General features: G+C 45.1%; 2 protein-coding genes across 2 annotated transcripts in view; one reads left to right on the top strand and one right to left on the bottom strand.

Annotated features, from left to right (window-relative positions):
- The window catches only part of DTYMK (deoxythymidylate kinase (thymidylate kinase)), a 9,170-nt gene extending 7,860 nt beyond the window's left edge, over positions 1-1,310 (top strand). Inside the window, exon 4 of the mRNA XM_009322892.1 lies at positions 761-1,310. Within this exon, the coding sequence (XP_009321167.1) occupies positions 761-871 (111 nt within the window). The 3' untranslated portion in view covers positions 872-1,310. The remainder of the gene's footprint in view (positions 1-760) is intronic.
- Positions 1,311-3,112: 1,802 nt separating this feature from the next.
- On the bottom strand, positions 3,113-20,360 carry ATG4B (autophagy related 4B, cysteine peptidase). The gene is made up of 13 exons (XM_009322891.1): positions 20,354-20,360; positions 19,137-19,235; positions 18,521-18,592; positions 16,313-16,411; positions 15,347-15,448; positions 14,494-14,566; positions 13,306-13,385; positions 9,859-10,055; positions 8,771-8,849; positions 7,883-8,028; positions 7,200-7,256; positions 6,820-6,913; positions 3,113-4,936 (listed from the first exon to the last, which is right to left on the bottom strand). The coding sequence occupies exons 1-13, from the start codon at positions 20,358-20,360 to the stop codon at positions 4,863-4,865; spliced, it is 1,179 nt and encodes a 392-aa protein (XP_009321166.1). The 3' UTR covers positions 3,113-4,862.
- Positions 20,361-24,954: the final 4,594 nt, after the last annotated feature.

Below are 24,954 nucleotides of genomic sequence, written 5' to 3'. Positions count from 1 at the left end.
TATCTATCCCGCTGCACAATGGCTTCCAGCTCCTCCTGCTTGCCGCCCATGCTGTGTGCATTGGTGTAGATGCACTTGAGCTGGGCTATCGATTTCACCCCCAGCATCGGCATGCCACCCCTAGGCTCATCTCTAGTGAGCCCGGTTTTGTCCCCTTCCCCCTTCAAACCTAGTTTAAAGCCCTCTCAATGAGCGCCACCAATTCATGAGCAAGAATCCTTTTCCCCCTGTGAGACAGCTGAACTCCATCTGTCGCCAGCAGGCCCGGTGCTGTGTAAACCTCCCCTCAAAAAAGCCAAAATTCCACTGACGGCACCAGCCCCTGAGCCACGTGTTGATCAGGTGTGTTTTCCTGTTCCTTTCAGTATTCTGCCCTGCCACTGTAGGGATTGAGGAAAACACTACCTGTGCTCCCGATCCTTCAACCAATCGCCCCAGTGCCGTGAAGTCCCTTTTGATCACTGCCTTTAGGTCATATGCCCTAAAGACTGTCACCAAACAACATGCAGCAGCAGCAGTTTCTTCTGTTTCCCTTCATCCAGCCCCACATCTACTTCTTAAATGTCTATTCCTAAATAAAATATTTTTCCAATTCCACTCCAGAAATAGTGCACAGGAGGTGTAATTTGCTCCTTTCACTGCTCATGAATAGTAACAATATTGAGCAATATGGGGAGCAAATATAACAGCGAGGTAAGTTTTTCTCATTTGGTATTGGTAATTGAGGAACATGTTTCTGTATTTTTTGTCTTGGAAACAGACAATGGATGCTTCAAAGAGCGTAGAAGACTTGCACAGAGAAATCAAGTCCGTTGCAGAGGAAACCATGCAGGAGGTTCAGAATAAACCTTTGGGAGAACTCTGGAAATAAAACTTTATACAGGTTATTCTTCTAGACCTAAGGGAAAACTCACCTTTTGGATCTTCCTCGCTTGGGTAACTCCCCTACATCACCCTCCAGTAACTACAGCTTAGATCCCATGTATTCTTTTGGGTCCAGCATGGTGCTGATGTCCTTGTGATTTTATCTGCTCCTCCCCACCATCCTGCATAGTCCCACCTGTACTTTATAAATGAACATGCGATGAACATGTAACAAATTCCTTATAAAAGCCTCCTTACCTCAAGTAGGAGCTCTTGTTCTAGCCCCAGTCCTGTAGTGCAGATGTAGGTATGGAGCCCAGGGCTGCCCCTGGACACGGACAGCAGCAACAGGCAGGCAACAGCCTTCCCAGTTTCGGGGAACTGCCATGTTTCTGATTCTTCTGCCTCTAGTAAACGCATCCCCTGTGCTGAAACCAGTTTGTAGAGGACTTGCTAATAAATTACTCTTTTAAACATTTTGCACAGGGCATTTTTTTTTTTTTTCAGTATGATCATTTATCTTCTAGAAGGATATATAGGAGGTGAAGGTACTGCGGTTCAGGCACTAAATCCAGAGAGCGGTTTGCTAGAGCTGCGAAATGGAGAGATGAATTCAAGTTTGCTCCCCAGCTGTTCAGTGAGAACAACACAGAAACTGAACTGCTATGAGCAGGTGAGAGTCTGAAATAAATGTATTAGCTCATAGCAAGGCCAGTTTGAAGGGTGAGTGGCACATAAATTATTTTAGACTGGTCAAGTTACTCCTGTGGCCAAGATCAGAGGAATAGTCACCTGTGACTCCTACACAGGCCCCAGTGCAATTTAAACAGCCCAGCACAGGCTGCCAAACCAGATCAGCTATGAATTCATCTAAGTCATCAGTAACGACCAGCAAACTACAAAAAAAAGGCATGTTAAATCCAATCATTTGCAAGGTGCACTGAGATACGGGGATGACCAGAAGAGTTAACGTCTATCTGCTGGACAGTTAACTCACCTTCTAGCAGTGTGGACTGGACTGATCTCCAAACTGGCTGATACAGAGACTAAATCCTGCTCTAACTCTTAGAGAGAGGCCAATTGAACTGACCACTAGCACGGAGAAGGTTGTAAATGTTTAAAACAAAATTGCTAATGCAAGCATCAGCTGAAATGGAAAAAGCTGCTGCCTTCACTCTACAGCTGCACAGCACCTGGTAGCAGAAACACTCGGGAAGGAGGTGAGCACCTGTAACACTGAATCAGGCCATTCCAGCAACACTGGAAGAAGACAACACACAGAGAAGTCATTTTATTCATATTAGCTTTAGGCTCCTGACTAAAAAGCCAGAAATACCTGTTAAAGATCTAAGAAAGCTGAGCTTAGCTCTGTTATTGGGGTTGTGTTAACACTCGGGTAAAATCTTGTCTGGCTGAGCTGTCCTTAACCATAAAAGCATGAACGTGAAATCAGTAGTAACTCTTCGTGTGTACAGATCAAGAGGGAGATGCGTTCCGAGTGACTAGCCCTCAACAAAAAGGACCGGCCAATGGCAACAGAGGGTGCAGCCTTTGAATTCAAGTGCCGTGTCCTGCCATTGCGCAGCAAACAGGAAAAATGGTTGTTGAAATGACTACTCTTACTTCTGTAACATTGACTAGTGCAGAGCTGGGGTTTAAAAGGCTACCTAGAAACTGAAGCTATAAAAAGCTATCAGTTAAATAGCTAAACAGTGGGCACACAATCTTAAAGGAAACAATTTTCACTTTCCACCTACTTTTGAGACTCTGCTTGGCTCCTTCCCCTCTACCTCAGAAGCACACATGGCAGAGACACAGCAAAAAAGCATGTCCAGTCTTGAAAGGGCTTACACTGTTTTAGAAGCAGAGAGATGCTGCACCACTCAGCAGGGACAGCCTTCAAGTATTGTTTTGTTGCCTCACGTTCATACAACTTAAAATTCAAGTAGCAGAATTGCTATGGAAGTGTTTTTTCCTTTTCTGCCAGCACGTCTGCAGGTGCTCACCCTCTGGGGCAGGAACAACTTGGCAGTCCCAAGCAGCCAGCTTCTATTCTATCAGATACACCAAAAGGAAGATAAAGTCACCATTGCACATAGCTCAACTTTCGCTTCCATTTGCCTTTGTTGCCCTAAAAGGGTAAAAACTGCAAGCATTTTGACAGTGTTCCCAACCGCACTGCAGGGTTACTAGATACCACCTGCCACCACCTTAAATTCATGTGCAAGAACATTAGGACAGGCAAAGATTTTAGATCTGTTTATTCAGATACAAATTGAAAGCAGATGAATGGAGCACAGCCCCACTTCCCTCTGCTGCCTCTTCCCCTAACTACAATAGAGAAGAGGAGAAGCAGGCAGAAAGCAGCAAATAATAATTTAGTGACAGAAGCATTGTGGTTCCCAGTTCAAACCTCTGCTTTTGGATAGCACAGGGACAGTTAGAGCATCAGTAGGTCAGTCACAGGGGAAATGGGTCATTTCTAGCCAGCTGTCACCACCCTTGGTCACAAAAGCATCAACTGACAGGTTCCAATCCTAAATGTACAAAACAAAGCCTTGTAACAGGTTTGCAATCTGCAGCATGCACTAAGGAAACTACTTCAGCAACTTCTGTTGCAGTTTGCATTAAGACGACTCTCCTCCACAGTTTACCTTTCTCCGAATTCTGTGTGGAGAAGGGCCCCAGGCAGAGCTATCAAAGTAGCTAAAATTGCCAGTATAATTGGACCTTCTGAAGGCATTCTGTCTTTACTGCCCTCTTTGGGATGATTACTTGAAATGGGTTTCTCTGGGTTAGCTCCTACAGTACCTTTGTGCATACTCTGCAGGGAGGGGGAGCTGGCAGAAGACAAGAGGAAAGGTACCGATGTAACTAGGAAGCCTACTTGACCTTCAGGCACCTTTTGTGATTTGGAGAGGGAATGTCTAACAGGATTAGTTGGAGGAACTGCTGAACAACCCACTGAGAATACCTTGAGGAATTTATAGCTCACATTGTTTGGTACTGACAGGATTAATTCCCTAGATGCCATGCCAGCACACTGGGGCACAGGCACATGACTCGCAGATCTCAGTTGTCCTGTTTCACCTCTCCCAGCTGTGGACTTTTTTTTTCCCCAGGGCTATGGAATCCAGTTCTCTGCTCAAAGCAGTGTTCCTGAAGATAGCTGCTGTAGACATTAATCTATTGTAGAAGCACAATGCTTTATTGACTCACCAAGCAAGAATATGCACATTTTCTATTCTCCTTCCCTTCTTTCTGCTGTTACTTAAACTGAGATTAAGATGGTCCTCCCCAGCAGCGTGGGTCTGCTCCACACTTTCCCAGGCAGCCTTTTGCTTATTGAATTACCAGCCACTTGTAAGTTCCCTCAACTTCCTTTTCATAGGATGTGAGCAGGAGAGCGGTACTACACCTGTGAGGAAGCACTGTGTACTGCAAAGCATGAACAGGAGTTGTACTGTAGGAAGCCCAGCCACCTGCACTCCAGGGCTTCACAGCTGTCTTGCTGGGACATGTCTACTGTTCATTTGCATTGTGAGCTGCAGCTGGCCAGCGAGAAGAGAAGCTGCTCAAGGAATTAACTGTACATTTCACCTGCTAAATGACAGGTGGCTCTATTTAAGCTTCAGAGGGGAGTCCCCATATAAGGATTTAGTGCTCTAATGATTTCTATGCCTCCCCCAGAAGGCCAACTGACCTGCTGATTTAACAGATAGGCTTTGAACTCCTAAGCACCACTGCATCCACTTCCAGCATTTTTTGAGAAATTCTGACTCCAGCCAGTAAGGCTGTAACACCCACTTGGTTCTTCATCCCAACGCAGACAATGTGCGCTCCGCTCAGAGGCTGCACAGAATGCCAGGATGGGCAAGAGGTGGGGATGGCAGCAAGCACCTATGAAAACCGGTAGCCCCAGGCTCTCGAAGGAGCTTCCCTCCCCCCCTTCTCCCCACACATAACACAAATTTGCAGAGTCAGTTTCCTATTTGTTTTCAAAGGGATAGGATTTCAAAGTCTTCATCTTCCGAGTCAAAAAATCTTTCCAATCTGTCGGCATCAGAGGAGTCTGCAAGAGAAAAAGAAAGCACTACCTCCGTGGGACGCACTGAGTGCTCAGCATCAGTGAGACCAGCAACTGGAGGGTAGCAGAACTTGAGTGTCAGGGGCCCACAAGTTCCAAGAGACTCTGTGACACACCTGAGTGAAGGCTCTGAGGAGGGATGAGAAATAGCATATATCAATAGCACGGAAAATGCACTGGAGAGAATTATATGGTGCGCAGAAGGTGCACTACATTTCACAGATCCTGACACAGTTGCAGTGGAACTCTGTGCTGTGACTGTTTTGTACAACCTTCCTGTGCAGCAGCTCAGTATTAGCAGGAGACAGTTCTGCCTCAAGAGGCTCAAAATAGGAGAACTGGCCCAGATCTGGACTAATATCCATGAAGATCTCTGGCCCAATTAATTGATATGGGAACATCTTTTCCCCCATGTATTAAAGACTTTTTTTCTGCTATAGTTGTCTTTGATGCAACTACTGGGGAATGTAATTACACAACATGCACTCTCCCAAATGCAATTAGTACAGTCCATTTTGTGAGGAAGGGTTATGTACTTGATCACTCCTGTCCATCTTTCCAACTCTGTGGTGAGGAGGGAGCACATACCTAAAGGGGAAGCAACTTTACCATAGGGGAAATTCAGGTGAGAACACATGGACAAACTGGGGAAGTAAAAGAGAAACCTACATTAACTCAGGCTTCAGGAAAGCACACACCGGACTTGGCAGAACAGCCAGCCAAAAGCTAAACTGCAATAACTGATGGTTGGGGACGGAAGTGCAAGGCTGCAGACCCACCTCCCCCCCGAACATTTTGTGACAAGCTTTAATCCCCCAGTAGCATGTGCAAATGCCTAATGTCGCTGTTCTTGATCAAACTGCAGTGCCCATGAGTGCTGGCAGCACAACTTCCAGAGGTGCTCCTCAGAGGAGCGGCCCCCTTCACTTCAGTAACACAGCAGAGAACCCAACTGGCTGGGGGCTGGACATTCATGAGAGCATGATTAATCCTTCTAGTGAGGGGTAGGACTGTAAGAGAAACAGAACGGCCAGAGCAGATGGGAGAGGCTCTACAAACTAGGGAAGAGGGAGAAGTAAAAGGACAAGTAGCCCATTGCAAAAACTTTTAAGAGTAAGAAAGGCAGCAATTAGGGACAATTTAATACAGGCAAGGAGCAACTGACAGTGTAATAAATCAAGCATTCTTACAGAAAAGGACAGTGAGATAAGAAAGGCTTTGAAAGTTCACACTAAGGAGAGAGCGAGCACGCAAGGCAGCACAGGGTGCAGGATGCAAGTGACAGGACACAGTCCAATGCCTGGTGACAGGGTAAGTTTGTCACTCCTCTTGGCAGAAGCTGACAATGGCTCTTTATCTCCTGCAACGTTTGTGCACATTATTAACATGATAAGCAGAGCCTGACAGCCAAGATACTGCCCAGCACTTGTTCCTTTTTGCATTGGTAGTGGCACATGCACAGAGAAGGAGTGCCTTACATTGGAACTAAGTTTGACCAGCCCCATCTTTGACCATTTTCATTACCTAGAAACTCATTTTCAGCCTTTTCAGTGGACCCTTTTGATTCCTCCAAGCATCCCTTTACAAATCATAGATTCACGTTGCTGTGATAGCCTATGAACTTGTTTTTTCTTCCCCTCAGTCACCATTACCATTCACAGACTCATTCTAAAAATTGTCCTGAGACACTGTGGGATCTGCAAACCACTAGTTGAAAGCCAAAGAACTAGATCAATTGATCTAAGAGCTCCAGATCAAACTCCAGGTGGAACAGGAACATACTAGAAGTCACCATGCAATTCCACACAATTTCCAGAAAACCAAAGGGACCAGCTCACCCTTAGCTCTACCTCCCTGCGTGGCCTCACCTGGTGTGAGATTCAGGACGTCGGGGTTGGAGAAATGCGATGGCTGGTGTTCAACCAGTTCGAACATTGGCAGCGCTCCTCTTACCAGGGACAGCTGTGGAGCAAGAGTAGAGCCATGAGAACCAGCAACTCTGTACTCATGGTGCTCTGGGTCTTTGAGGGGTAATAACGATCTGTTGGGACTTCACTGCAGCTGAAAAAACATTTCTCAAATCTTTGACTCACATCATCAACAGAATTTCAGAGCTATGCTCTTTTTGGTAGTTTAATAAATTATTTTCATATGCTTTAAAATGGGATCATGCTGTAGAGAACATGCTCTCTGTGCAGCAGTTTGGAAACAAGACATATATTCCCTTCCTGGTGATATAAACACAAACCTTTTTGATTTGCTGGCACCAATCATTAAAGTCCTCCTCTGTGTTGCAGAAAAAGCCCTGGAAAAAAAAAATTTATATATTGTAGATAGATCATTTCAGTCTTAAGGCCTTATATTAGTGCCAAGCAACACGACCAGGACTGTGAGCGGTTACACAACCTAACTGCCTTGCTTTTAAACTGTGGCTTACACTGCCCCGTTAAACTGAACGCTCCCCATATGCTTGATGTGACCAGACTATCCAAGTGCTGGAAGCATCAATGTAATGGTCTGCTTTACTGCAGAAGGAAAACCGGGCAGAAACAACAAAACAACGGGCAGGCATCTCAGGTTCAACAGAAAACAAGCCACCCTGAATCATAATATGGATTCAGATCTGCCCATCAAAAGGCAGGAATCAAAGCCTAAACTAAACCTGAGAGAAGAATACGGCCCCATGAAGAATGGCATTTAATTGCCATGCAGGGGAGACTTCCCTGTACCAAAGCACTTCTTGCATGAGGAGCTTCTTTACCAACGTTACTGAAACCCACAGCAGCACTTGCCCAGAGCACAGCATGCCTGTGGAGTACCCAGCCCATCACCACTGCCTTTGCCAGTTCCCTGGGGAAAGGGACAGCTGTGAAACAGAGGGACCACAACACTGCTCCTTCGGGTGTTCGGAAACAAGCAGCAGGAACGCACCACCGCAATGGAGGGGTCGAGCTCGGCAATGCTCATTCTGCAGGGAGGGTGCTGGCAGTGGAAGCTTTCATCGGGGAGACAGCCGCCGTCATTGGACTCCACTGCAGGCTGCGTAGTGTGGGGATCCAGGTAAATGAGTTCCTCACCTGGACAGACAGGCAAGGAGACATGAAGAGGAAGAACCATGCCAGAAATTGGTCTTCTGAGAAGCAAACGGTGAGATACAAAGAGGAGGAAGAGTGACGACAGAGCCAGCTCTCAAAACCCCACATAGGAACCCATGTTCTCTAGGGGCAACTTGCTTTCAGCAACTTTCCCAAATGCTTCTCATCCAGGTAAAAAGCCAGCTGCCAGCAGAACCACAGAGCACCCACTCCACAGCAACACCCTGGACTCAAGGCACAGGCACTATTTGGATACTGTTCCTGCACATGCCTTCCAGGTTCCTGTGTAAGCTCAAGTCAGCCCCAGAAATCCAAAGCACAACCAGATTGAGGTCTCAGGCAGAGAGAGAAAATCAGAGGGAAGGAGGAGAGTAAAAGGACAACAGTTTGTAGGGTTTCAGGAAGGGGACAACTAAATCCAGCCAAGCCTCTAAAGGGAGGTCAGCTCTGAATGTAGGAAAAGTCTCTATGCATGCCTCTTTACAGACAGGATTTAGCATTATGCGGTGGAAGTTTATGCCCATACTATGGCCACTGTTCAAAGCTACATCACTCAGGGCCTTGCAAAGAAGTTCAGTCCACGGCAGCCTTCCACGCTTCCAGCAGGAAAGAAGAACCCTGCAGCATGCACCACAGACCAAGCAGAAGAGCTGTACCATTCCACAAGCATTTTTTAGCTGGGGGGAGTTGCTTGGAAAGTCTTTGCAGTACTCTGGGCACTCACCTACATAGCCAATGAAGTAGTGAGCACTGTTTGGTTTCCCTCCAATCACTCCCAGGGACTGGGGCATCATGAAGCAGTGCTGGAAAAGCAATACAGAAAACACACAGCTGACAGACAGTGAGACAGCAGGTGGTAACAAAGGCAAACATCCAAAAATGCAGCGGGAAAGACGGGGACACTGAAAATCAGCAGAAACACCCATTTCTGGAGAGAAGCTCCGACAGGAAGGCTGAAGGCCACAACACAGGGCCTTCAAGAAACACAGAAGCAGCAAAAAAACCACCTTTAACTGCTTACAGGAACACACAGGTGGACCAAATGGAAGAAGGAGCACTAGTCCAGGACCCAGTCCAGGCGAGTCCTGGCTCTGCTGCAGTCAGCGGCAAGATACCCTGGTGTTGTCATCAGGCTGCAACAGTGCTCTCAGGAGGAAATGATCATTCAGGAGACAGTTTAAGTTCCTTATCCAGCTGCAGTATCCAGGCAACATCTACTGAGTTAAGGGCAAGTAACTTTGCGTGAATTTGGAGCTTTTACCCATGCAGCTCAGAGCTTGCTAGCATTAGTACAGCAAGACAATGTGCACCCTGTCTTGTGCATGTACTCTGCACACCCTAAATTCTGCAGCCTCCTGATACTCCACACTGCAACCATCAGCCAAATTCTAGCCTCAGCCTGCAGTACAAGCTCCAGCATCAGAACCCCAGGGAGTTTGCAACACTACATTCATTAATGCTCTGGTTGCCACCAAACACAGTACAGTTGTGCTGAACAAATGCTTCAGCAGGTTGGTACCATCTAAACACAAAGAGGGACCGAGATTAAGTTGTGAAGTAAGATCCTCAAAAAAAACCCCAAACACCAAAAACCCCAAACCCCCAAAAGCCTCACACATTTTCCTGACTAAAGCCTGCAAGAACCCATATCCTGACCTCTGACGAGGATTGTCTCTAAACACGTTTTTCTTTTGAAAATAGGACAATTATTTCTGAGTATTTTTGCCCCAAAACCAAATTCCAGAAATTACTTAATTCACAACAGGGTCCTTAAGCATCAGAACACCAAGAATTCAGCTCCAGGTCCCCTACCTTTAGTGTTTCAATATAGGCTTCATTGATCTCTGTGAGCCCAAGGCGGAGAGGTATCAGCAGCACCAATGGTTTCCACAGTGAGAGCCTATCTCTAACCCCCGCTTCCTCTGGGTACCCGTTATAGAGTACGTCTGACTCCACAGCAGGGCATGCTGCAGCTCCAGCACACAGGAAGTTGGACTGGCACAACCGCCCTACAGAAAGGGAACATGAGCAGAAAGCATCAGAAATAACCTCCGTTTCTAGACCTTGAGTAATTCTATTCGAGCTCTGGTCAACAGTTGCTACTTACTAAAAGCCTACAGCACTTAATAAAAAGAATAAAAGAAAAGCTTAAAGAGGTCCAGTGCTGGGATCATATGATGTAGGTACTCCCTGCAGGGCTGCTGGTAGGGCTCAGCATTTCATCTAAGCTTACATCAAGATTATGCCAAAGCATGCTGTACTCTCAGCCACCATCTGGTGGGCTGTTAAAATGCAAATTTTTCCAGCAGGTGAGCAGCTAAGCAACAACCTGTGCCAACAAGGTTGAAGCAGTTGATTAGGAGGTCAGGTGAGAGTCCTGAATTCAGAAAGCGTGTAGGCAGAAAGAGAAAAATCTGGAGTGTTCAACTCCAGAGGAGTTAATGGAGGATATGATGACAGTTGAACTGAATGAAGAAAGCATATAGCTTATTCCTTAAATACAGGAAACATTCACCTGTAATTAGCACTGTAACAAGATACAAACATAGTGTCTGTCTAGAGTAGTTGTAATTTTCCTAAAGTTCACTAAAGCCTTCACAAATTTTAATTGGGGATCATTCAGAAGCTACTTTAGAGACCTAAAGCAGGATGATCATTAAACTCTGCAATTTCAGCATGAGCTTTGCCTGTAAGATATGGGGCAGTAAAACTCCTTAGGGCATACACATGACATAAGCACTATGCATCCTCATTCTACAGGCTTGACAAACACGCAGCCAGGCTGTAATGCAGCCAGATTATGTAAATTCTGGTACAGAAACATCTCCAAGCATACCTGTCTCACTGGCCAATTTCACTACTTGCTGGGTGTGTGAAGAAAAAACCCAAACCCCAAAGAAACCCACAGCATTTTAATCACGAAACCAAGGCAATTAGAGAAAATGCCAGAGGCTCATTTAATTTATTCCTGGCCTAAGCTGAATGCCAGGACACTCTAGCAGGTAGGACACAATGTAAACAAACACCTTCATCATCAGCCATTTCAGCAGGGTGTTTGCTCACTTACTAAGAGCTTTGAACCCAGCTGAACAAGGAGAATGTTACACCCAAGGTTAGAAGAAATACGACTTTGGTCTAAAGCCTCGGTATGAGAGACAACCCGCACTGAAGAGTTTGCAGTTGCTCCCTGTACTGTCCCCTCAAGGAGGGAGAAGGTGTATGTGTGCATCTCTCATGCACAGACATATTATAGTTACCAGAGGTCCTGAGAAAACTGAAAGTCATTATTCGTAGTGATTTATCCTGTTAAAACAGTAAGATCATGGGTTTTTTTGTTGCAGTAGCCTGCCTGTTCTGATGATCTGAAATCAGCTGCCAAGCCAGGGCTGTTGCTGAATGGGGTGTCACTGCAGGTTTCCTATCAGGCAAAGCAACTGGCAATCTTGCGCCATGGTATGAACATATTTAACCCAAGTTTAAGCAGTAGGGAGCTAGGCACAGAGTAAATTCACCTTACTTCTTTGGCAGGCTTTGCAGCGCTATGGTGCTACAGCACAGTGGAACCTGCCTAAAGCTTCCCAGCTGGATCCAAATCATTTATTGGAAACATATTCCAACAGATTTGACACAACATCTCTCCTGCTGCAGCTGCTGCTGTCAGGTACTGGCTTTACTGTCTTGGTTTCTCACCACCTTTCTGATGCACAGGATCCTCCAATGCCCAACTAAGAGCCCCTTTCTGATACAACAGACTGACTCAGAAGGGAAAAAGATGGATGTTTCTTCACTGCTGTAGCAAAAGACATTTCCTATGAGCCTTAGGCTGAACAGTATTAGTGAATAAATTTAACAGATATATGAAACAGCATTAACTTCTGAATGCTTCACTATCAACAGATGTTTGGGGCACAAGATATGTAACACATACTTACAGACATATAACACATCTGATCCACTCATACAGTGACTTTCAGGCCCTGAACGTACCACATTATGATTCACATTTGAGGAAAATAAACAAACACCCCCTGCACATTACAAGCTGTATGGACGTGTTACTTGAAGCGGTGTCAGTGCCAAACAGTCAGTGCCACACAGACAAGAGCCTGCAGCATACCCAAGCCTTGCAGCCAGCGTGCTTCAGTTCTAGAAGTAATGTTTTCAGGTTAAAGATGAAAGATAAATCCAATTTCTGTTGTCACGCTGGCCCTTGTTTAAGCCAAGGGCATCAGCACATACCTTCACAGGACTACATGTACCTAATGTTAGACTTCTCAATCAGATCCTACATTTCTTGGCCTCTCAATTGAGACTACCCGATAAAAGATGTGACTTTGTAAAGTGACTGTCCTGCACTCTAGGGACAAATTGCCTGTTAATTGATTTTGGCTCCATGGCAGCCGAAGCCAGCCTAAATGATGCATGCCATGATCTCACCTGTAACCTCGCACCAGCTCCAGCACTCACTGGACTGTTCTACGTGCTGTTTCAGAACACTAACCTGGCAGAAAACATTGCATGGTTTTGTGCTGTGTAAGCGCACTGCCCCATGAGTTAGTCTAAAGCAAGCGAAGGGAAGACTTGTGTGGCCAGGACCATGCAGGACTGCAGCAACCAGCGATGCAGGCATTCAGCTTGGTTACTGTGGCACTGCAGCCTGAGCGAGCATGCTAGGGATGAACACATCACACAGCTGCTCAGCCTCCAGAGCCATCTTATTGTCACGATGCACCAAAAAAAAAAAAAAAAAAGAAAAAAGAAACAACCAGTGAGCATTCCTTAAAAGGTCCACTCCGGAGATGGATTCCCTTCTTCTCCCTCCCCCGCCAATTTTGTTCATTTTCCTCTTCAGCGATCTGTTCTAGTTTTCTTACTCTGCCTAATAGCAGAGACATTCCTACCCCATTATATGAGAGAGGAAGCAGCCATTTACTGCTTGCTCCCTGTGGCCATAAACAAGTTTGACACTACCTTCCAAGCAGCTCCCACCTATTGTCTGGAGGTCAGCAGACCTTCTCGCCAGATCCAGAGGCCACAGTGCTAAGTCAGAGGCTTTATCAGATGAAGCAAAAGTCAAAACAAGGGGCTTCCTTGCCCTAGAACAGCAATTCTCATCTGGTTTTAGCATGCTTGGCCACAGCTTTAAGTCAGAACATTTACTTCATGCTTGTTGTGTTGTACTGCTATATGTTCTCCAGCTTTTTTCTGGCTTCTTGCTGCTGGAGGATATACCACATTCTACCTCCACATGATACTTACGGATTTCTTCCATCACTACTGTGTTGTCCATGGCTATATGGACTGCCAGTGAACTCCATGTATCAAAAGTTGCAAGTTTTCTATAGGAAAGGAAAAGAAACCAAAGTAAGCAAGGTTACAGCTACAAGGTAAAGATGGTGGTGTATCAAAGAGGAGAAACTAGATTAGGAGAGATTGGCTTTCATCAATTATGCTGTAAAGTATGCTTTTATACATGTATCAGAGTTGTAGACTTCATTGCCACTAGTTATTATGGTCAGAAGAATAAACAAGATTGCAAATGGGACCACACCTGGGAATTTGTCCCTCAGCAGCTACTAAGTACAAGAGCCCTGATACAATCTCTAACTCAAATCCCATAACTGCTGGTTACCAGAAAGCGAGACAGCATAAATAATAAACAAAAAAAAAAAAAAAAAAAAAAAAAAAAAACAACTTTTACAATGAAATGCCTGTTGTACCTGTAGAACATCTACATATCTCCTGATCACCTATACCAGATCCTAGGCTAATTCGGCATATGGTCTGATCTGGGAAAGCTGCTTTTAGGCAATCCTAGCCTATTCCAGGAAGCTACCTCCTCATCTAATCAAAGTGAGGGAAGAATGGTGACAGGAAGGAGACTGCTTCTCAAAATACAGTGTTCCCCAGTTATTAAAGACAATCCATGCTCCGGCACCACTCTGAACCTCTGCCTGTCATCATGGAACCCGGGCAGCTTTCCTCTGCTAATGCATTAGTGACTCGGTGGCTCGTTGGTAGCTTTTTCGTAACGATGACAATATTGCCAGGTCAGCAGAGGCAACTCAGGTACTAGAAGAGATCCAAACGACGGCCAGTGATCATCTATCTACCCTGACACTTGCTTCTGGTCTGCTGCAAGGGCATTGCACTCAGTTCTAGTGGCAAGCACATTACTTGTGGGATGTGGAGAGAGAATTTTGGGGGTTGTCCTCAACTTGAAATCTGTTTTCCCTTACATCCTGCCAGCATTTGAATGACAGAAGGGCTCCTTTCAAGTTCCTGCCCAAGCAGGTCGATAAGGTCAAGCAGGTTGCCTGCTAACAGCATTAAAACATACAGTTGCACTTCAGTCAATAGGCAGAAACCTGTAAGCTAGGAGGTGCTATTAACCAAATGACCCCACTGCTTGGTTCGAATGATATAAAGGAAAAACACAGCACTTACTTGAGCACTTGTGCAACTGTGTTTGGTCCGTACCACTGACCTATGGATTTTCCCTCTCCAACTCCCATCTGGGCTGCATCACAAGACAAAACCAAAATAATTTAGCAAATAGTTTCATCTACACTGCACCCCTTCCTAATCAGAGTTTGTATTTAATAGGGAAGAAATCTCACTTGGAGACATTTTTGAGTCAGCAGAATCTACCCTTTCATGGGGTATCTTAGTGTAGATGGGCGAGAGAAGCATATCCTGAAGGACTGTAAAGTAAATCCTTTCCCAAAATGCAATAACACAGAAGTTCAAAAGGCAATGTTACCTCAGAAGAAATTTTAGAGTGTTTGATTACCAGGACCACCCCTTTAATCTGAAGTTCTGTTCACTGAAGCTACAGGTGCCTTAACACCCTATAGGAAAAAATGGAACAGACTGCTTCTCTTTTATTTGCCAGGGAAGTTTATATCAAAGTGAGATCCTTCCTTAGTCCATTTGCAACTTCTGAGAATTTCTTCACCCAGCAATCGTCTCATATTACAAGGTCCTAGCGAGAACAACCCACATACTTTCCTCTCACCTTAGCTAGCTAGGATATGGAAAGTGATGCTGAATATAACCTAAAGCATTAGGCAAACCTGAAGACCTTAATGAAGTCAACAAGAAAAAAACATAATAATCCATAATAAAGAGTGGTAGTTTTGTATCATGTCAGAAAACATGGAGCATGGTATCATGTTCTAGCTGACCTGCTTGGGTTTTTTGGGGGCTAAGCTACTAAGATAAACATAGAATGATGTTCTACATGCATGGGAAACCCAGACTGAGTATCCCCACACTCTTCAGCACACAGCACTCTTACCTATCTGGTGAATGGAGTAGTAGCTGTCTTTTTTGTCAATGAAGGCATTAAGAACATTGAAGTAATTATCCATCTGCCTCTTCCCTTTTATCCACCTCCAGTCTAAGACAGACAAGGGAATACATGAAACAAAACATGATATTTATTAGTAACTAGAGACTGCAAGCTACAAACTCTCTTCCCTGTGCATCAATCAACTGATCCGATTTTCATGTCGCTCTTATTACTAGGCATCTGAGGCATTCCCAACACTAAAGGATTAACTTTAAGAGAAAAGTAAGCATTTTCACAGCTGGGATAAAGGAATATCACCCACAGAAAAACAAACAAACAAACAGAAAGCAAAAATTGTACCTTTATCCCACAGATGGGAAATAGGATTACAATTTCTTATTGACAGGCATGAGCTACACACGTTTTGATTCTGTGGAAAAACAGGTGACCTCACTACAAAAATCATCCCCCCCCAAATTCAAAGGCCATCAACAACTGTCAAAAAACCCCTCTGGTATAGCTGCTCACAGACCAAGCGTGGGTCAAGTGCAAGAACAGAAGTATTCAGGGAGAGGAGACCACACTCAGTGAGGGCTTTGTGATACAACTGAACTACAAACAAGAATCAATCACTAAGTTGTTTTAAACTTCAGCTATATACAAAACCCTTCAAGAAAAATCTAGTACTTGCTCGGCTTCAGTGGATTTATCTAGCATGTTACAGGGCTCTGCTTTTTTTTAAGGCTTGGACAACTATATCTATGTAGAGTTGCAGACAGCAGGGAAAAAACTTGCTGGAGGGTTTCCAGTAGACTTTTCTCTCAACAGTCCTGACCTTGAAAAGACTAAAGACAAAGGTATAGAGCCTTCAGCAATTCCCAGCTGTGCCTTTGTTATCTGCTGTCCTTACAAATATTGTCCTTGTGGGAGCACATGGCCCTGGAAGTCAGTATGGGCTATGCACTGGTTTACCTCTTCCCAAATGCCTGCAGACCAAGGCCTGAGCAAAGATCATCTGGCCACAGCGCAACATACAGCCCCAGCCAGTATCAGATGTGGGACCGGTTCCTCCTGTAAACAAGGACAGAAAATAAATATGTAATGAATAGTAAAACAGTGCCAAGAGGGAGAAGAAATGAAAGCACAGTAGGTCTGCACAGGTAGCAGGTTCACCCAAGAAATCAGGCAGGGAATAAGGACTACCTTAGCTCCCATACCCAAGGCTGAGAAACAAAAACATAGTTATCAGTGAGTAACTTAATGGCATCCCTTAAAAACAAACAAACAAACTAACACTAACTGAAAGGGGAAAAAAAATTCAAAGGGAAATTCAAACAACTCAGCTAGAAAGAGAGCTGAATTTCTCAGGAGCACAACAGCCCTTGAGCCTAGTTGCAGACTCCCAGCCCGATTCAGAGACACATTTCTACACAGAGGTGCTTGTTACAGGCGACTTCTTGTAATCTTCATCTTGAGAAGGCAACTCATCATGCAAAACAAATCAGTCCCAAGGAATTCCCACACCATAAGCAGCTATGACTGGATGAGATTCCAAAGTGAACAACAGCCAAAAAAAATCCCACCAGCCAAAAAAAACCACCCCAGCAACAAAAAGCCCCCACATCCTACATAATATCGGAGAATAAGCTGGATATTAGCTCACGCTGGAAAGCCTGAGACAAAGGCCTCAAGGCTGGAAGCATTTCCCTGACAGAACTTCAGAAGAAAACTGCTGCTCCTCCACTGAAGCTTTGGCTATTATTACAAGCTTCACAGATAAAATGTTTAGTGTGACCACAGCAAGTGAGCTGTCTTACAAGCATGCAGACAGCTGTGCCTTAGCACAGCTGGTAGAAGTAGTTTCTTCATAACGCTGCTTTTTTCTTTCGATCCCATGCAACTACTTTGAACGAAAAGCACAGGGAGAAAAATCTCCCAAGAGAACTATTTAATCAACTTCTGGATGGTCAGCAGCTATCTTCTATAATTTTGCCAGCAATTTATAACATATACAACATCCAAAATTAATAATGCTTAAAAAAATTAGCATAAGACATTCCCCTTACCCTCTGAAGAGCTTACAATATTTAAGTGGGCAAGCACAGAAAGAAGTGGCCAACAATAAAAGGGATGACTGGGAGAAGAAAGACTGAAAAAGGAGAAGGTTTACTGTGTGACATGCAAACCGTATCTATACTGTAAATGGGAAATGACTCAGAAAATGGGATTTCTTCCCACCCCCTGCCCTTTAATAACTCACACAGAAACCCCAATCATGTTTGTGAGCCATAGTTAAACACACACTAACCCTTCAATTTCAAACGTGTTTAACTATGGCTCAACAAACGTGAATTTAAAGGGATTAAACTGCATCAAAGATGTCTCATGCCTTGTTAGGCAAAAGGTTTCCCAGTATGGAAAAAACAGAGCAAGCCAGAAGGATCAGCTACCAAGAAGTCTCTTTTCCGGATCTAAGCCATTTTCCCCATCAACTGCTGGGGATGACGCTGACGGTGGGGACACAGATGGGGCTTGGAATCCCATTTACCTGCTCTCAGATTTCTTCTGATACCCTTTGCACCCAGTACACAAAACCACACCACAGAAGTGACCATGCAGAATATCTTAAGAAACCAAGGCGTCCTCCTCCGAGTTCACTGGGAAATGTTCCCCATATTACTACAGTTCCTGTGTGTAACAGCCACTTCAGGCATTTAAAAAAACCCCACACAAACAAACCAACCCCCCCAACATAGTCCAGAGCAGATGCACAAAGGCAGTAATTTCTTTACCATATCTCTAGCTTTCATGTATTTAATACACTTCAAGCCCAAGACCATCATTAAACAATATTTCATGTTAGACTTATGTAGGACTTAATGAACATGAAGTACAAAAATCTTCCCATGTAGCTCAAAGAAAGGATATTTCTAGATAGGCTTCCCAAACTCATTCTTGTGTCCTTTTTAAAATCACTGTTATCCCTCATACCCAAGGGGATGAAGAATTCTCATTATCAGATAAACAAAAAGTCTATCCTATCAATTAAATGAAGTGCATTTCAGATTCCTATAATTGGAAGAGAATTAATGTTATGCTTGTCGGGACTGTTTTATTAGGTAGAGATAACCGGATTATCATCATTTCCAGGATATACTTAGACTCATCCACAGTACGTACCGATAGCAGGGAAGTTCTTTCTGTAGGTGAACCAAAGCCGAGAGGTCACATCCAACAGGATCTCTTCTTTCTCTGAAAATTTTTCAGCATGGAAAGGCACGCACATGAGGGTAGCACCAAACACAGCTAAATCCATCTCTCACCCACATTCCCGAATGACAACAGCATTCTGCTCTTCACTCAGTCTGTGTGCCCAGAGAGGCAAATCTGACTGAGGAACAGGACAGCGCTGCTGTGCAAAACAAACATTCTTCTTCCCCCGAAATAGCCGCAATCAACCCAAAGATGCCATGGCCGTAGGCAAATTATGAAGCAGTAAACCATTTTCTTGCCTTTCCCCTGAGCTGTCCCCTTGCCTCAACCATCCTGGCCTCATGACACAAGTCCCAATAACTACTAAATGGTAGCTTTCTGCACAAATATATCCCAGAGTCCACAGAGATGGCCAGACAGAGAGAAGCACGATACTTACAGTCTGCATGCTCTGCCAGCAAACAGACACACTCTGCAGTGTGCTTTTAAGGTTTGCAGTCACCTTGCTGCTCAGAAAGCAAAGTGCAACACTAACAAAGTCCTCTGGAGCATTAAAGCATGTTGCACCATGCATGCAAGATACCTGTAAAAACACTGTATTTCCGGCCGAGGATCCAAACGGGTTCTTTGGTCTCAGGGAAGTCTTCATATTCGAACCTGAGAGTGTCATAGGTAAGAGTAGCTAGAAAGAGAGAGAAGAAATTACATACCTTTCATAGCTTTTCCTTGTGTTTTAAAAAAATCATACAAAACTACAGAATCAGAGCTGCTGTGGACCAGCAACTTACACACCCAGAGCACCTGGCTTTAGCTAGTAAGAAACGGTACGGCTCCCCCTGCAACCACCACCTCTGGAAGGCAGAGAGCTGACGCAGCCCTGGCTCACTCCTGGCTGCTCCACAAGCAGAAGAGCAGAGGGATTTCCACATTAGGTCAGCTCCAGGTCCTGCCCGGTGCAGAAAACGGTCAAGAAAACATCTAGGGCTTCATCCAACAGCTGCACTCTGCTTCCTAGAACAGGCACCATTGTGCACGCTAGAACAGTTATCAGTAATGATGTCAAGGTCCTCTTTTCAAGTGAGCAAAGTGATTAAAATCCTTCTTCCAGAGAATATGATTTTTGGTGGTGGAACACAAAATTGCCTTAAGATGGGAACTAAACCTTGGTCCGCAAGTCAGTCCCTCCTCAAGAGGCAATGAATCCAGCAGAAGTCATCACCTGCAGCGAAAACAGCTTAGGGAGCAGCACTGCCTTTACAGATGTCACACTAAAATCTGAGGAGCACAGAGCTGTGTAGAGATGTACTCGTTCACAGGCGATAGGCAAACCTTATGTCTATTTTACTGCCTCCCTTCACAGCACAGCATCCATCAGTGCCTAGATATCCACCTCCTCTTACACGACCACTACAGAACAACTCAGCAGCACAGGCTGCCCTTGGATCAGGGCAGCTTAAACTTTCGTGCAAAAGACACAGACAATGGGGAGGAAAAAAAAAGGAGAGTTGGATGAACTGTGCTCCACTAGGTCTGTATTTGGAAATAAGGCACTTTCAAATAGTCTTGGAACCCTGGAAATGTACCATCTAATTTTGTAGGTGTCAATTCTTTAAGAAACCACTGGTAAAATTTAAAGCAGAACTAACCCAGACTGTTCTGTAACTGTTAAAGTGATTATTGAAAATATCTCTCACAGCAAATGCAATAAAATCTGAAGTAACGTGACATGAGTTTAAAACAGGGCAACGGACTAAATGACCACAAGCTCCTCTCAGCCCTGTTTTCTGTGAAAGCCACTACCCTCCATGGTGCACACCTCACTTCTTGCTTCCCACGAGAGTCACCTGCTGCTTTTCTCTGGTGCTGCCTATGTAGCAGACCTCATCCTTCTCACAAGTAGAAGACGTTCGTAGATGAGCTTTCCTCCCAATCATTCCCTGCTTAGCTTCCCAAAGCATCATCTGGAGCACCAGTAAATAACAACTTGGCTGATTTGCATCAACGATAGCTCCAGAAAGTCACCACAAGGTTCCGTTGCCCCTCCTTCCAGACATCTAGGATATTCCATGTTGTGCTTGGGCAAACAAGCTATGCAAGACATTTTGGCCTCCTGTAGGTACCTCATCAGCCTTCTGCCCCTGGGCTCTCTGACCTGAAATTCCGATTCCAAATGTCAAAGTACGTAGCAGCAGCAAGACACCATCACCAAGACCAACTACTGTTTAAACAGGAACCCTGGCAATAGAGACGAAAATAGGCTCCTAAATCAAATTTTGAATTAGGCTCTGGACCTAACCCTAGCCCAAAAGATTTAAAGCATGTTCCTTGTGTGAATTAGTCTATAGACTGTTTCAGGCACATTTAGGATAGCATGGGCCACACGTTCCTATTTCCATCCCGTGATGCGACTTCTCAACAGCAAGCTAAGCAAAGCAATTCTGCTTGCACAGAAAAGTACCAGCAAACTAATGTAGTCTTTTCCTCTAACAAACTTTAGCAGGGATATTAAGAATTTCTGTATTGTATACTAGCCAAACTTTACAAAAGTCCAGCAGTCCATGCTTTCTGTGTCTATCTTAATAGCTTGGCTTGCTTTCACCCCTTTCTTGCTCAGTGTTGGGAGATTTCTTTCCAGGGAAGAAAGCCACGTGACTTCTGCAAATGTTTTCAAGCGTGCATCACTTTCTACTTCTCCCTTAATTTTCAGAAGCTTCCCTTTGGGATGAGACATTACAAGTTTATTATGACAGCTCAAAAGGAGGCTAGTTGTTAGGATTTTTTAAAATTCAGTGCGTTACCAGATACGATCTTAACATAAAAACTGAAGTTCTCAGATAGGTTTTAAAGCTCCAAGGAATATTTTGTAGTTTATTTTGTCAGTTCTCAAGCTTGCCATGAATCCAGCTCTCTGTCAGAGTCTCAAATAGCTTAAATAAAATGACTGAAACAAGGATGCTACACGGAAACTATCAAGCTACCCACCATCCCTCTCTCCCCTTCCTAGCAGCAATTCCTTGCCTTCTCAAATGTCGCACCCTCTGCAGCTCCACATTTCACAGGGCACCAGGTCCTTAGCAAGCACAGGATTTGCAACTGGCAGCTTCATGGCAAGGATCTGCTGGAAAGGGGCTGCTGGAGTCTTTCCCCTTTGATCAAAGTTAGGGGAGGAACGGGTCAGCAGGCAGGAGGGACTCCCAGACTGCCCACTGGACCAGCTGCATATTCAAAGAACGCAGCACATGCAAACTGCAAGTGCCATGACACTGCGCATTCAGGGGGAGAGTCCCAGACTTGCAGTCCTTCAGCTGAATGCACGACATCTGGGCTCTGTGCAAAGGTCCTGTAGCTCCAGCTGCGCATCCGAAAGGTGCGGTCAGACATTAGTGCGTACGTTGAATTTCTGGAAGAAAATACGTGCCACCATCTGAAAAGGCACAACCACTAAATGCAGGAGTTAAGGTTTCATCTTCACAGGGAAGAAAATTCAAGTGATTGCTCTGAGTTAGTATCAACAATTTTATAATGGGAGCAATAAACTCCCCACAAGGTTTGAAGCCACTAAGTGTTTCCTTCACAAATACCTACCTTCATACACTCTGGCACTTTTTCAAAACTACATCCATTGTGCTGTTGCTCATATTTAGCTCACCTGGGCAGGTGGGACCCAAACAATTCAGGCAGGGGTACAAAGAGTGTCACAGCTTGCACAGGAGCCTCTCTCCCCCCCTTAGAGTTAGAGGCAAAGAGTCTGAAAACAAATAAAACTGGAAATTCACCAAGCAGAAATCCCATTTGAAGATGCTCCTTTCAGAGCTGCAAAAGACAGGTGAGATCAGCAAATTTCTCAGTCAGCACTCCAAAACTTCACCTTCAGGAAGTCCTCAATCTATTTTAAATACCAACCTCTGAGCATCCAGGACAGCAGAGCAGCAGCCTCTGCAGAAAATCTGAGCGCACATCAAATACGATAGCTCAACTTCTTTCCATGCCCAGTGGATTTATAGCTAAAAACCCAAGAGTTTCAGCCCTGCAAAGCACACGCTCAGAAAGGCAGCCTCGCTTTCCAGGAGCCTCAGGCATGCTGGGTTGGCTGGATCTCCGCCCATGGGCACACCTTCCACAGGGTCTGCTGTAGTGTCCCAGAACACCTTCTCATCCCACACCCTCCCTAGAAAGCCTTGACAGAAAAGGCAAAGCTTTGTACATGCCACTACAGAAAACACCTATATTAAACAACCTAAGTAAAGGCATTCAAACTAAAACTGCATTAAATACCAGCATTAAGTGTGAACGTTTGAGTTCTCTTCCACTTTTGTGCACGTGGGTAGATCTACTCAGTTAAAAGATAACAGGCCACATCACAAAAGCCTGCCTTGTATGAAGCGCAAGGAACCAACCCTTGACACACCCAGCACGTGCCTGCAGTATCAGCAACTTTCAATATCACTTTACTAAACATGAGTATGTGCAAGGTTATTGAAAAGCTATACAGCATCATCTTGACATAGACCAAGAAAAACCATCTCAATACATAGAATTAGGGTAGAGGGTGAAATCTTACCTCCTTTCTTAGATTCTTAAGCTGCACAATGAAAAACCCGAGCTAAAAATGTTATCCCAACTTGTAATAAGCTCCCACATATACAAACACAGAAGCACATCCAGGCACCGTGGAACAGACCCTGACTGGTGATGTCAGTTTGCAAAGGTGCTGAAGGCAAGACGTGCTTACAGCAAGTATCAAGTCCTTGACAGCCACTTACTTTAGCTGCTTTACCAAAACTATTTGGTTTTCTATCAACTTTGGGAAACAAATAACAAGTCAAAACTTTGATGACTCAAATAGAAACATGGCAAGCGATTTTCCCTGTGGTTTGCACAGCAGAACAGCTGATGTTCACTCCAGCATCAATCATCTTGGTTACAGTTTGCCTGCACAGCTTAGATGTTTTGTCAAAAAACTTTTTATACAAAATACTGAAGCAGAGATTTGGAGCAGCACACTGAAGGAAAACCAGGCTTTGCAATACCTCCCTTCCCAAATTGCTTCTTGGGCTTCCCACCAGTCTCTAGTGAGGCCTCTCCCTCTGACACAGTAATGCTCCTCAGGCAGCACCTGCAACAACTTAGAGATATTTTCTCTGAGTCCTTCAGCCTCCAAGTAACACCACCACAAAAGAGTCAGAAATGGGGTGGACTATCATCTCCCTCAGTTGATAAAGGTACATCACCTAAGACGGTGGAGAGGAGGAATGCTACTGGATGTAGAATGTTTCAAAAGAGAGTCAAGAAGAGAAGGTAAATTTGTTTTGTTAGTAAAGCTCATTGCTGAAAAATGCCTAGAAAACAGAAAACTGAAGAACAGCCTGAACCCTTATTTCTGGCCTTTGCAAGTCAGTCAACTGGAGAGCGATGCCTTCTTGGAGGCCCAGAGCAAACAGTTCAAAGTCTGCCCGTCAGGTCCCTGATTGTCTCGGGAGCAGGACTGGATGTGAAGGGGCTTGAGCTCTCATTGCTCCAAAGCCCAGAGACCGACCTCCTCTTTGCATAGAGGAGAACCAGCCCTACTGTCTATCACAGCGACATTTTCCTTCTCTTGACAAGCCTTGTAACGCTTACGCAAAGGGAAAGCAAACATATCTCCCGGCTCAGGTTGTGTAATTTCACTTGCTGGAATGTGTTTTGTTCCCAGGCACGAGAGACCGGATGCAATGACGTGCAAGGATGCACCAGGCAGAACGTCGGGACGCTATCAACCAGACTACACTGACAACAGCAGCGCCTGCATCAAGGACAAAAACAAGTCAAGACAGCAGTCCGGAGGGACGAGAGCTACAGATTCCCTCTGCAAACACACGCTTGCCCAACACAGAGGAGGAGCCCACGCGGCACAGGAAAGTGTTCGTTGTTATGGAACAACACTTATCTCTGCAGAGGGTGGATGAAAGCTGTTACTACATGAAGGCTGGAAGGAAGCGAGTCCCAACCCAAGTGCCAACACAATTCTTTTTTTCTCCCCCTGTATGAAAACAAAATCCCTATCGCAAACGGCTTTGCCGGCACTCTCAGCAAAGGTGATGAGTGGTCACGACAAGTGGCCGAGTCGCCTTACCCCTCAACGCAGCAGAAGGTGGCTGCAGCACCTCAGGAGCGGAGCACAGGGAAACCTGCCCTGCCACAGCTTTCGCCCTCCAGTTCCCTTCCCGGGCAGCCCCATCCAGGCCACGCCGCCAAACAACGCGGAAGAGCTCAATGCTTTTTAGGAACGACGGCAAAAGCCAGGCTAGGAAGAGCAGGAGGGATTCACCTCCCCGGTGAGAGGGCTCCCTCTCGGCTCTGGCCTACGGCGGCAGACACCGGCGGTAACGGAGCCATAGCTAGGCCGCCCTGAGCCACCGCCT

Source organism: Pygoscelis adeliae, unplaced genomic scaffold (assembly GCF_000699105.1).
Source record: "Pygoscelis adeliae isolate BGI_AS28 unplaced genomic scaffold, ASM69910v1 Scaffold554, whole genome shotgun sequence".
In the NCBI taxonomy this organism is placed as follows: Eukaryota; Metazoa; Chordata; class Aves; order Sphenisciformes; family Spheniscidae; genus Pygoscelis; species Pygoscelis adeliae.
The sequence above is the reverse complement of the archived record's forward strand: the minus strand, read 5'-3'. Positions and strand labels throughout refer to the sequence as shown.

Bases quoted from the DNA above. Each gene is read 5' to 3' on its own strand.
- ATG4B (XM_009322891.1), bottom strand. The intron at 8,029-8,770 runs GTGAGTGCCCAG...CTGTCTGTCCAG, and splicing joins CTACTTCATTGGCTATGTAG to GTGAGGAACTCATTTACCTG. The intron at 6,914-7,199 runs GTTTGTGTTTAT...CTTGCTCCACAG, and splicing joins GGTGCCAGCAAATCAAAAAG to CTGTCCCTGGTAAGAGGAGC.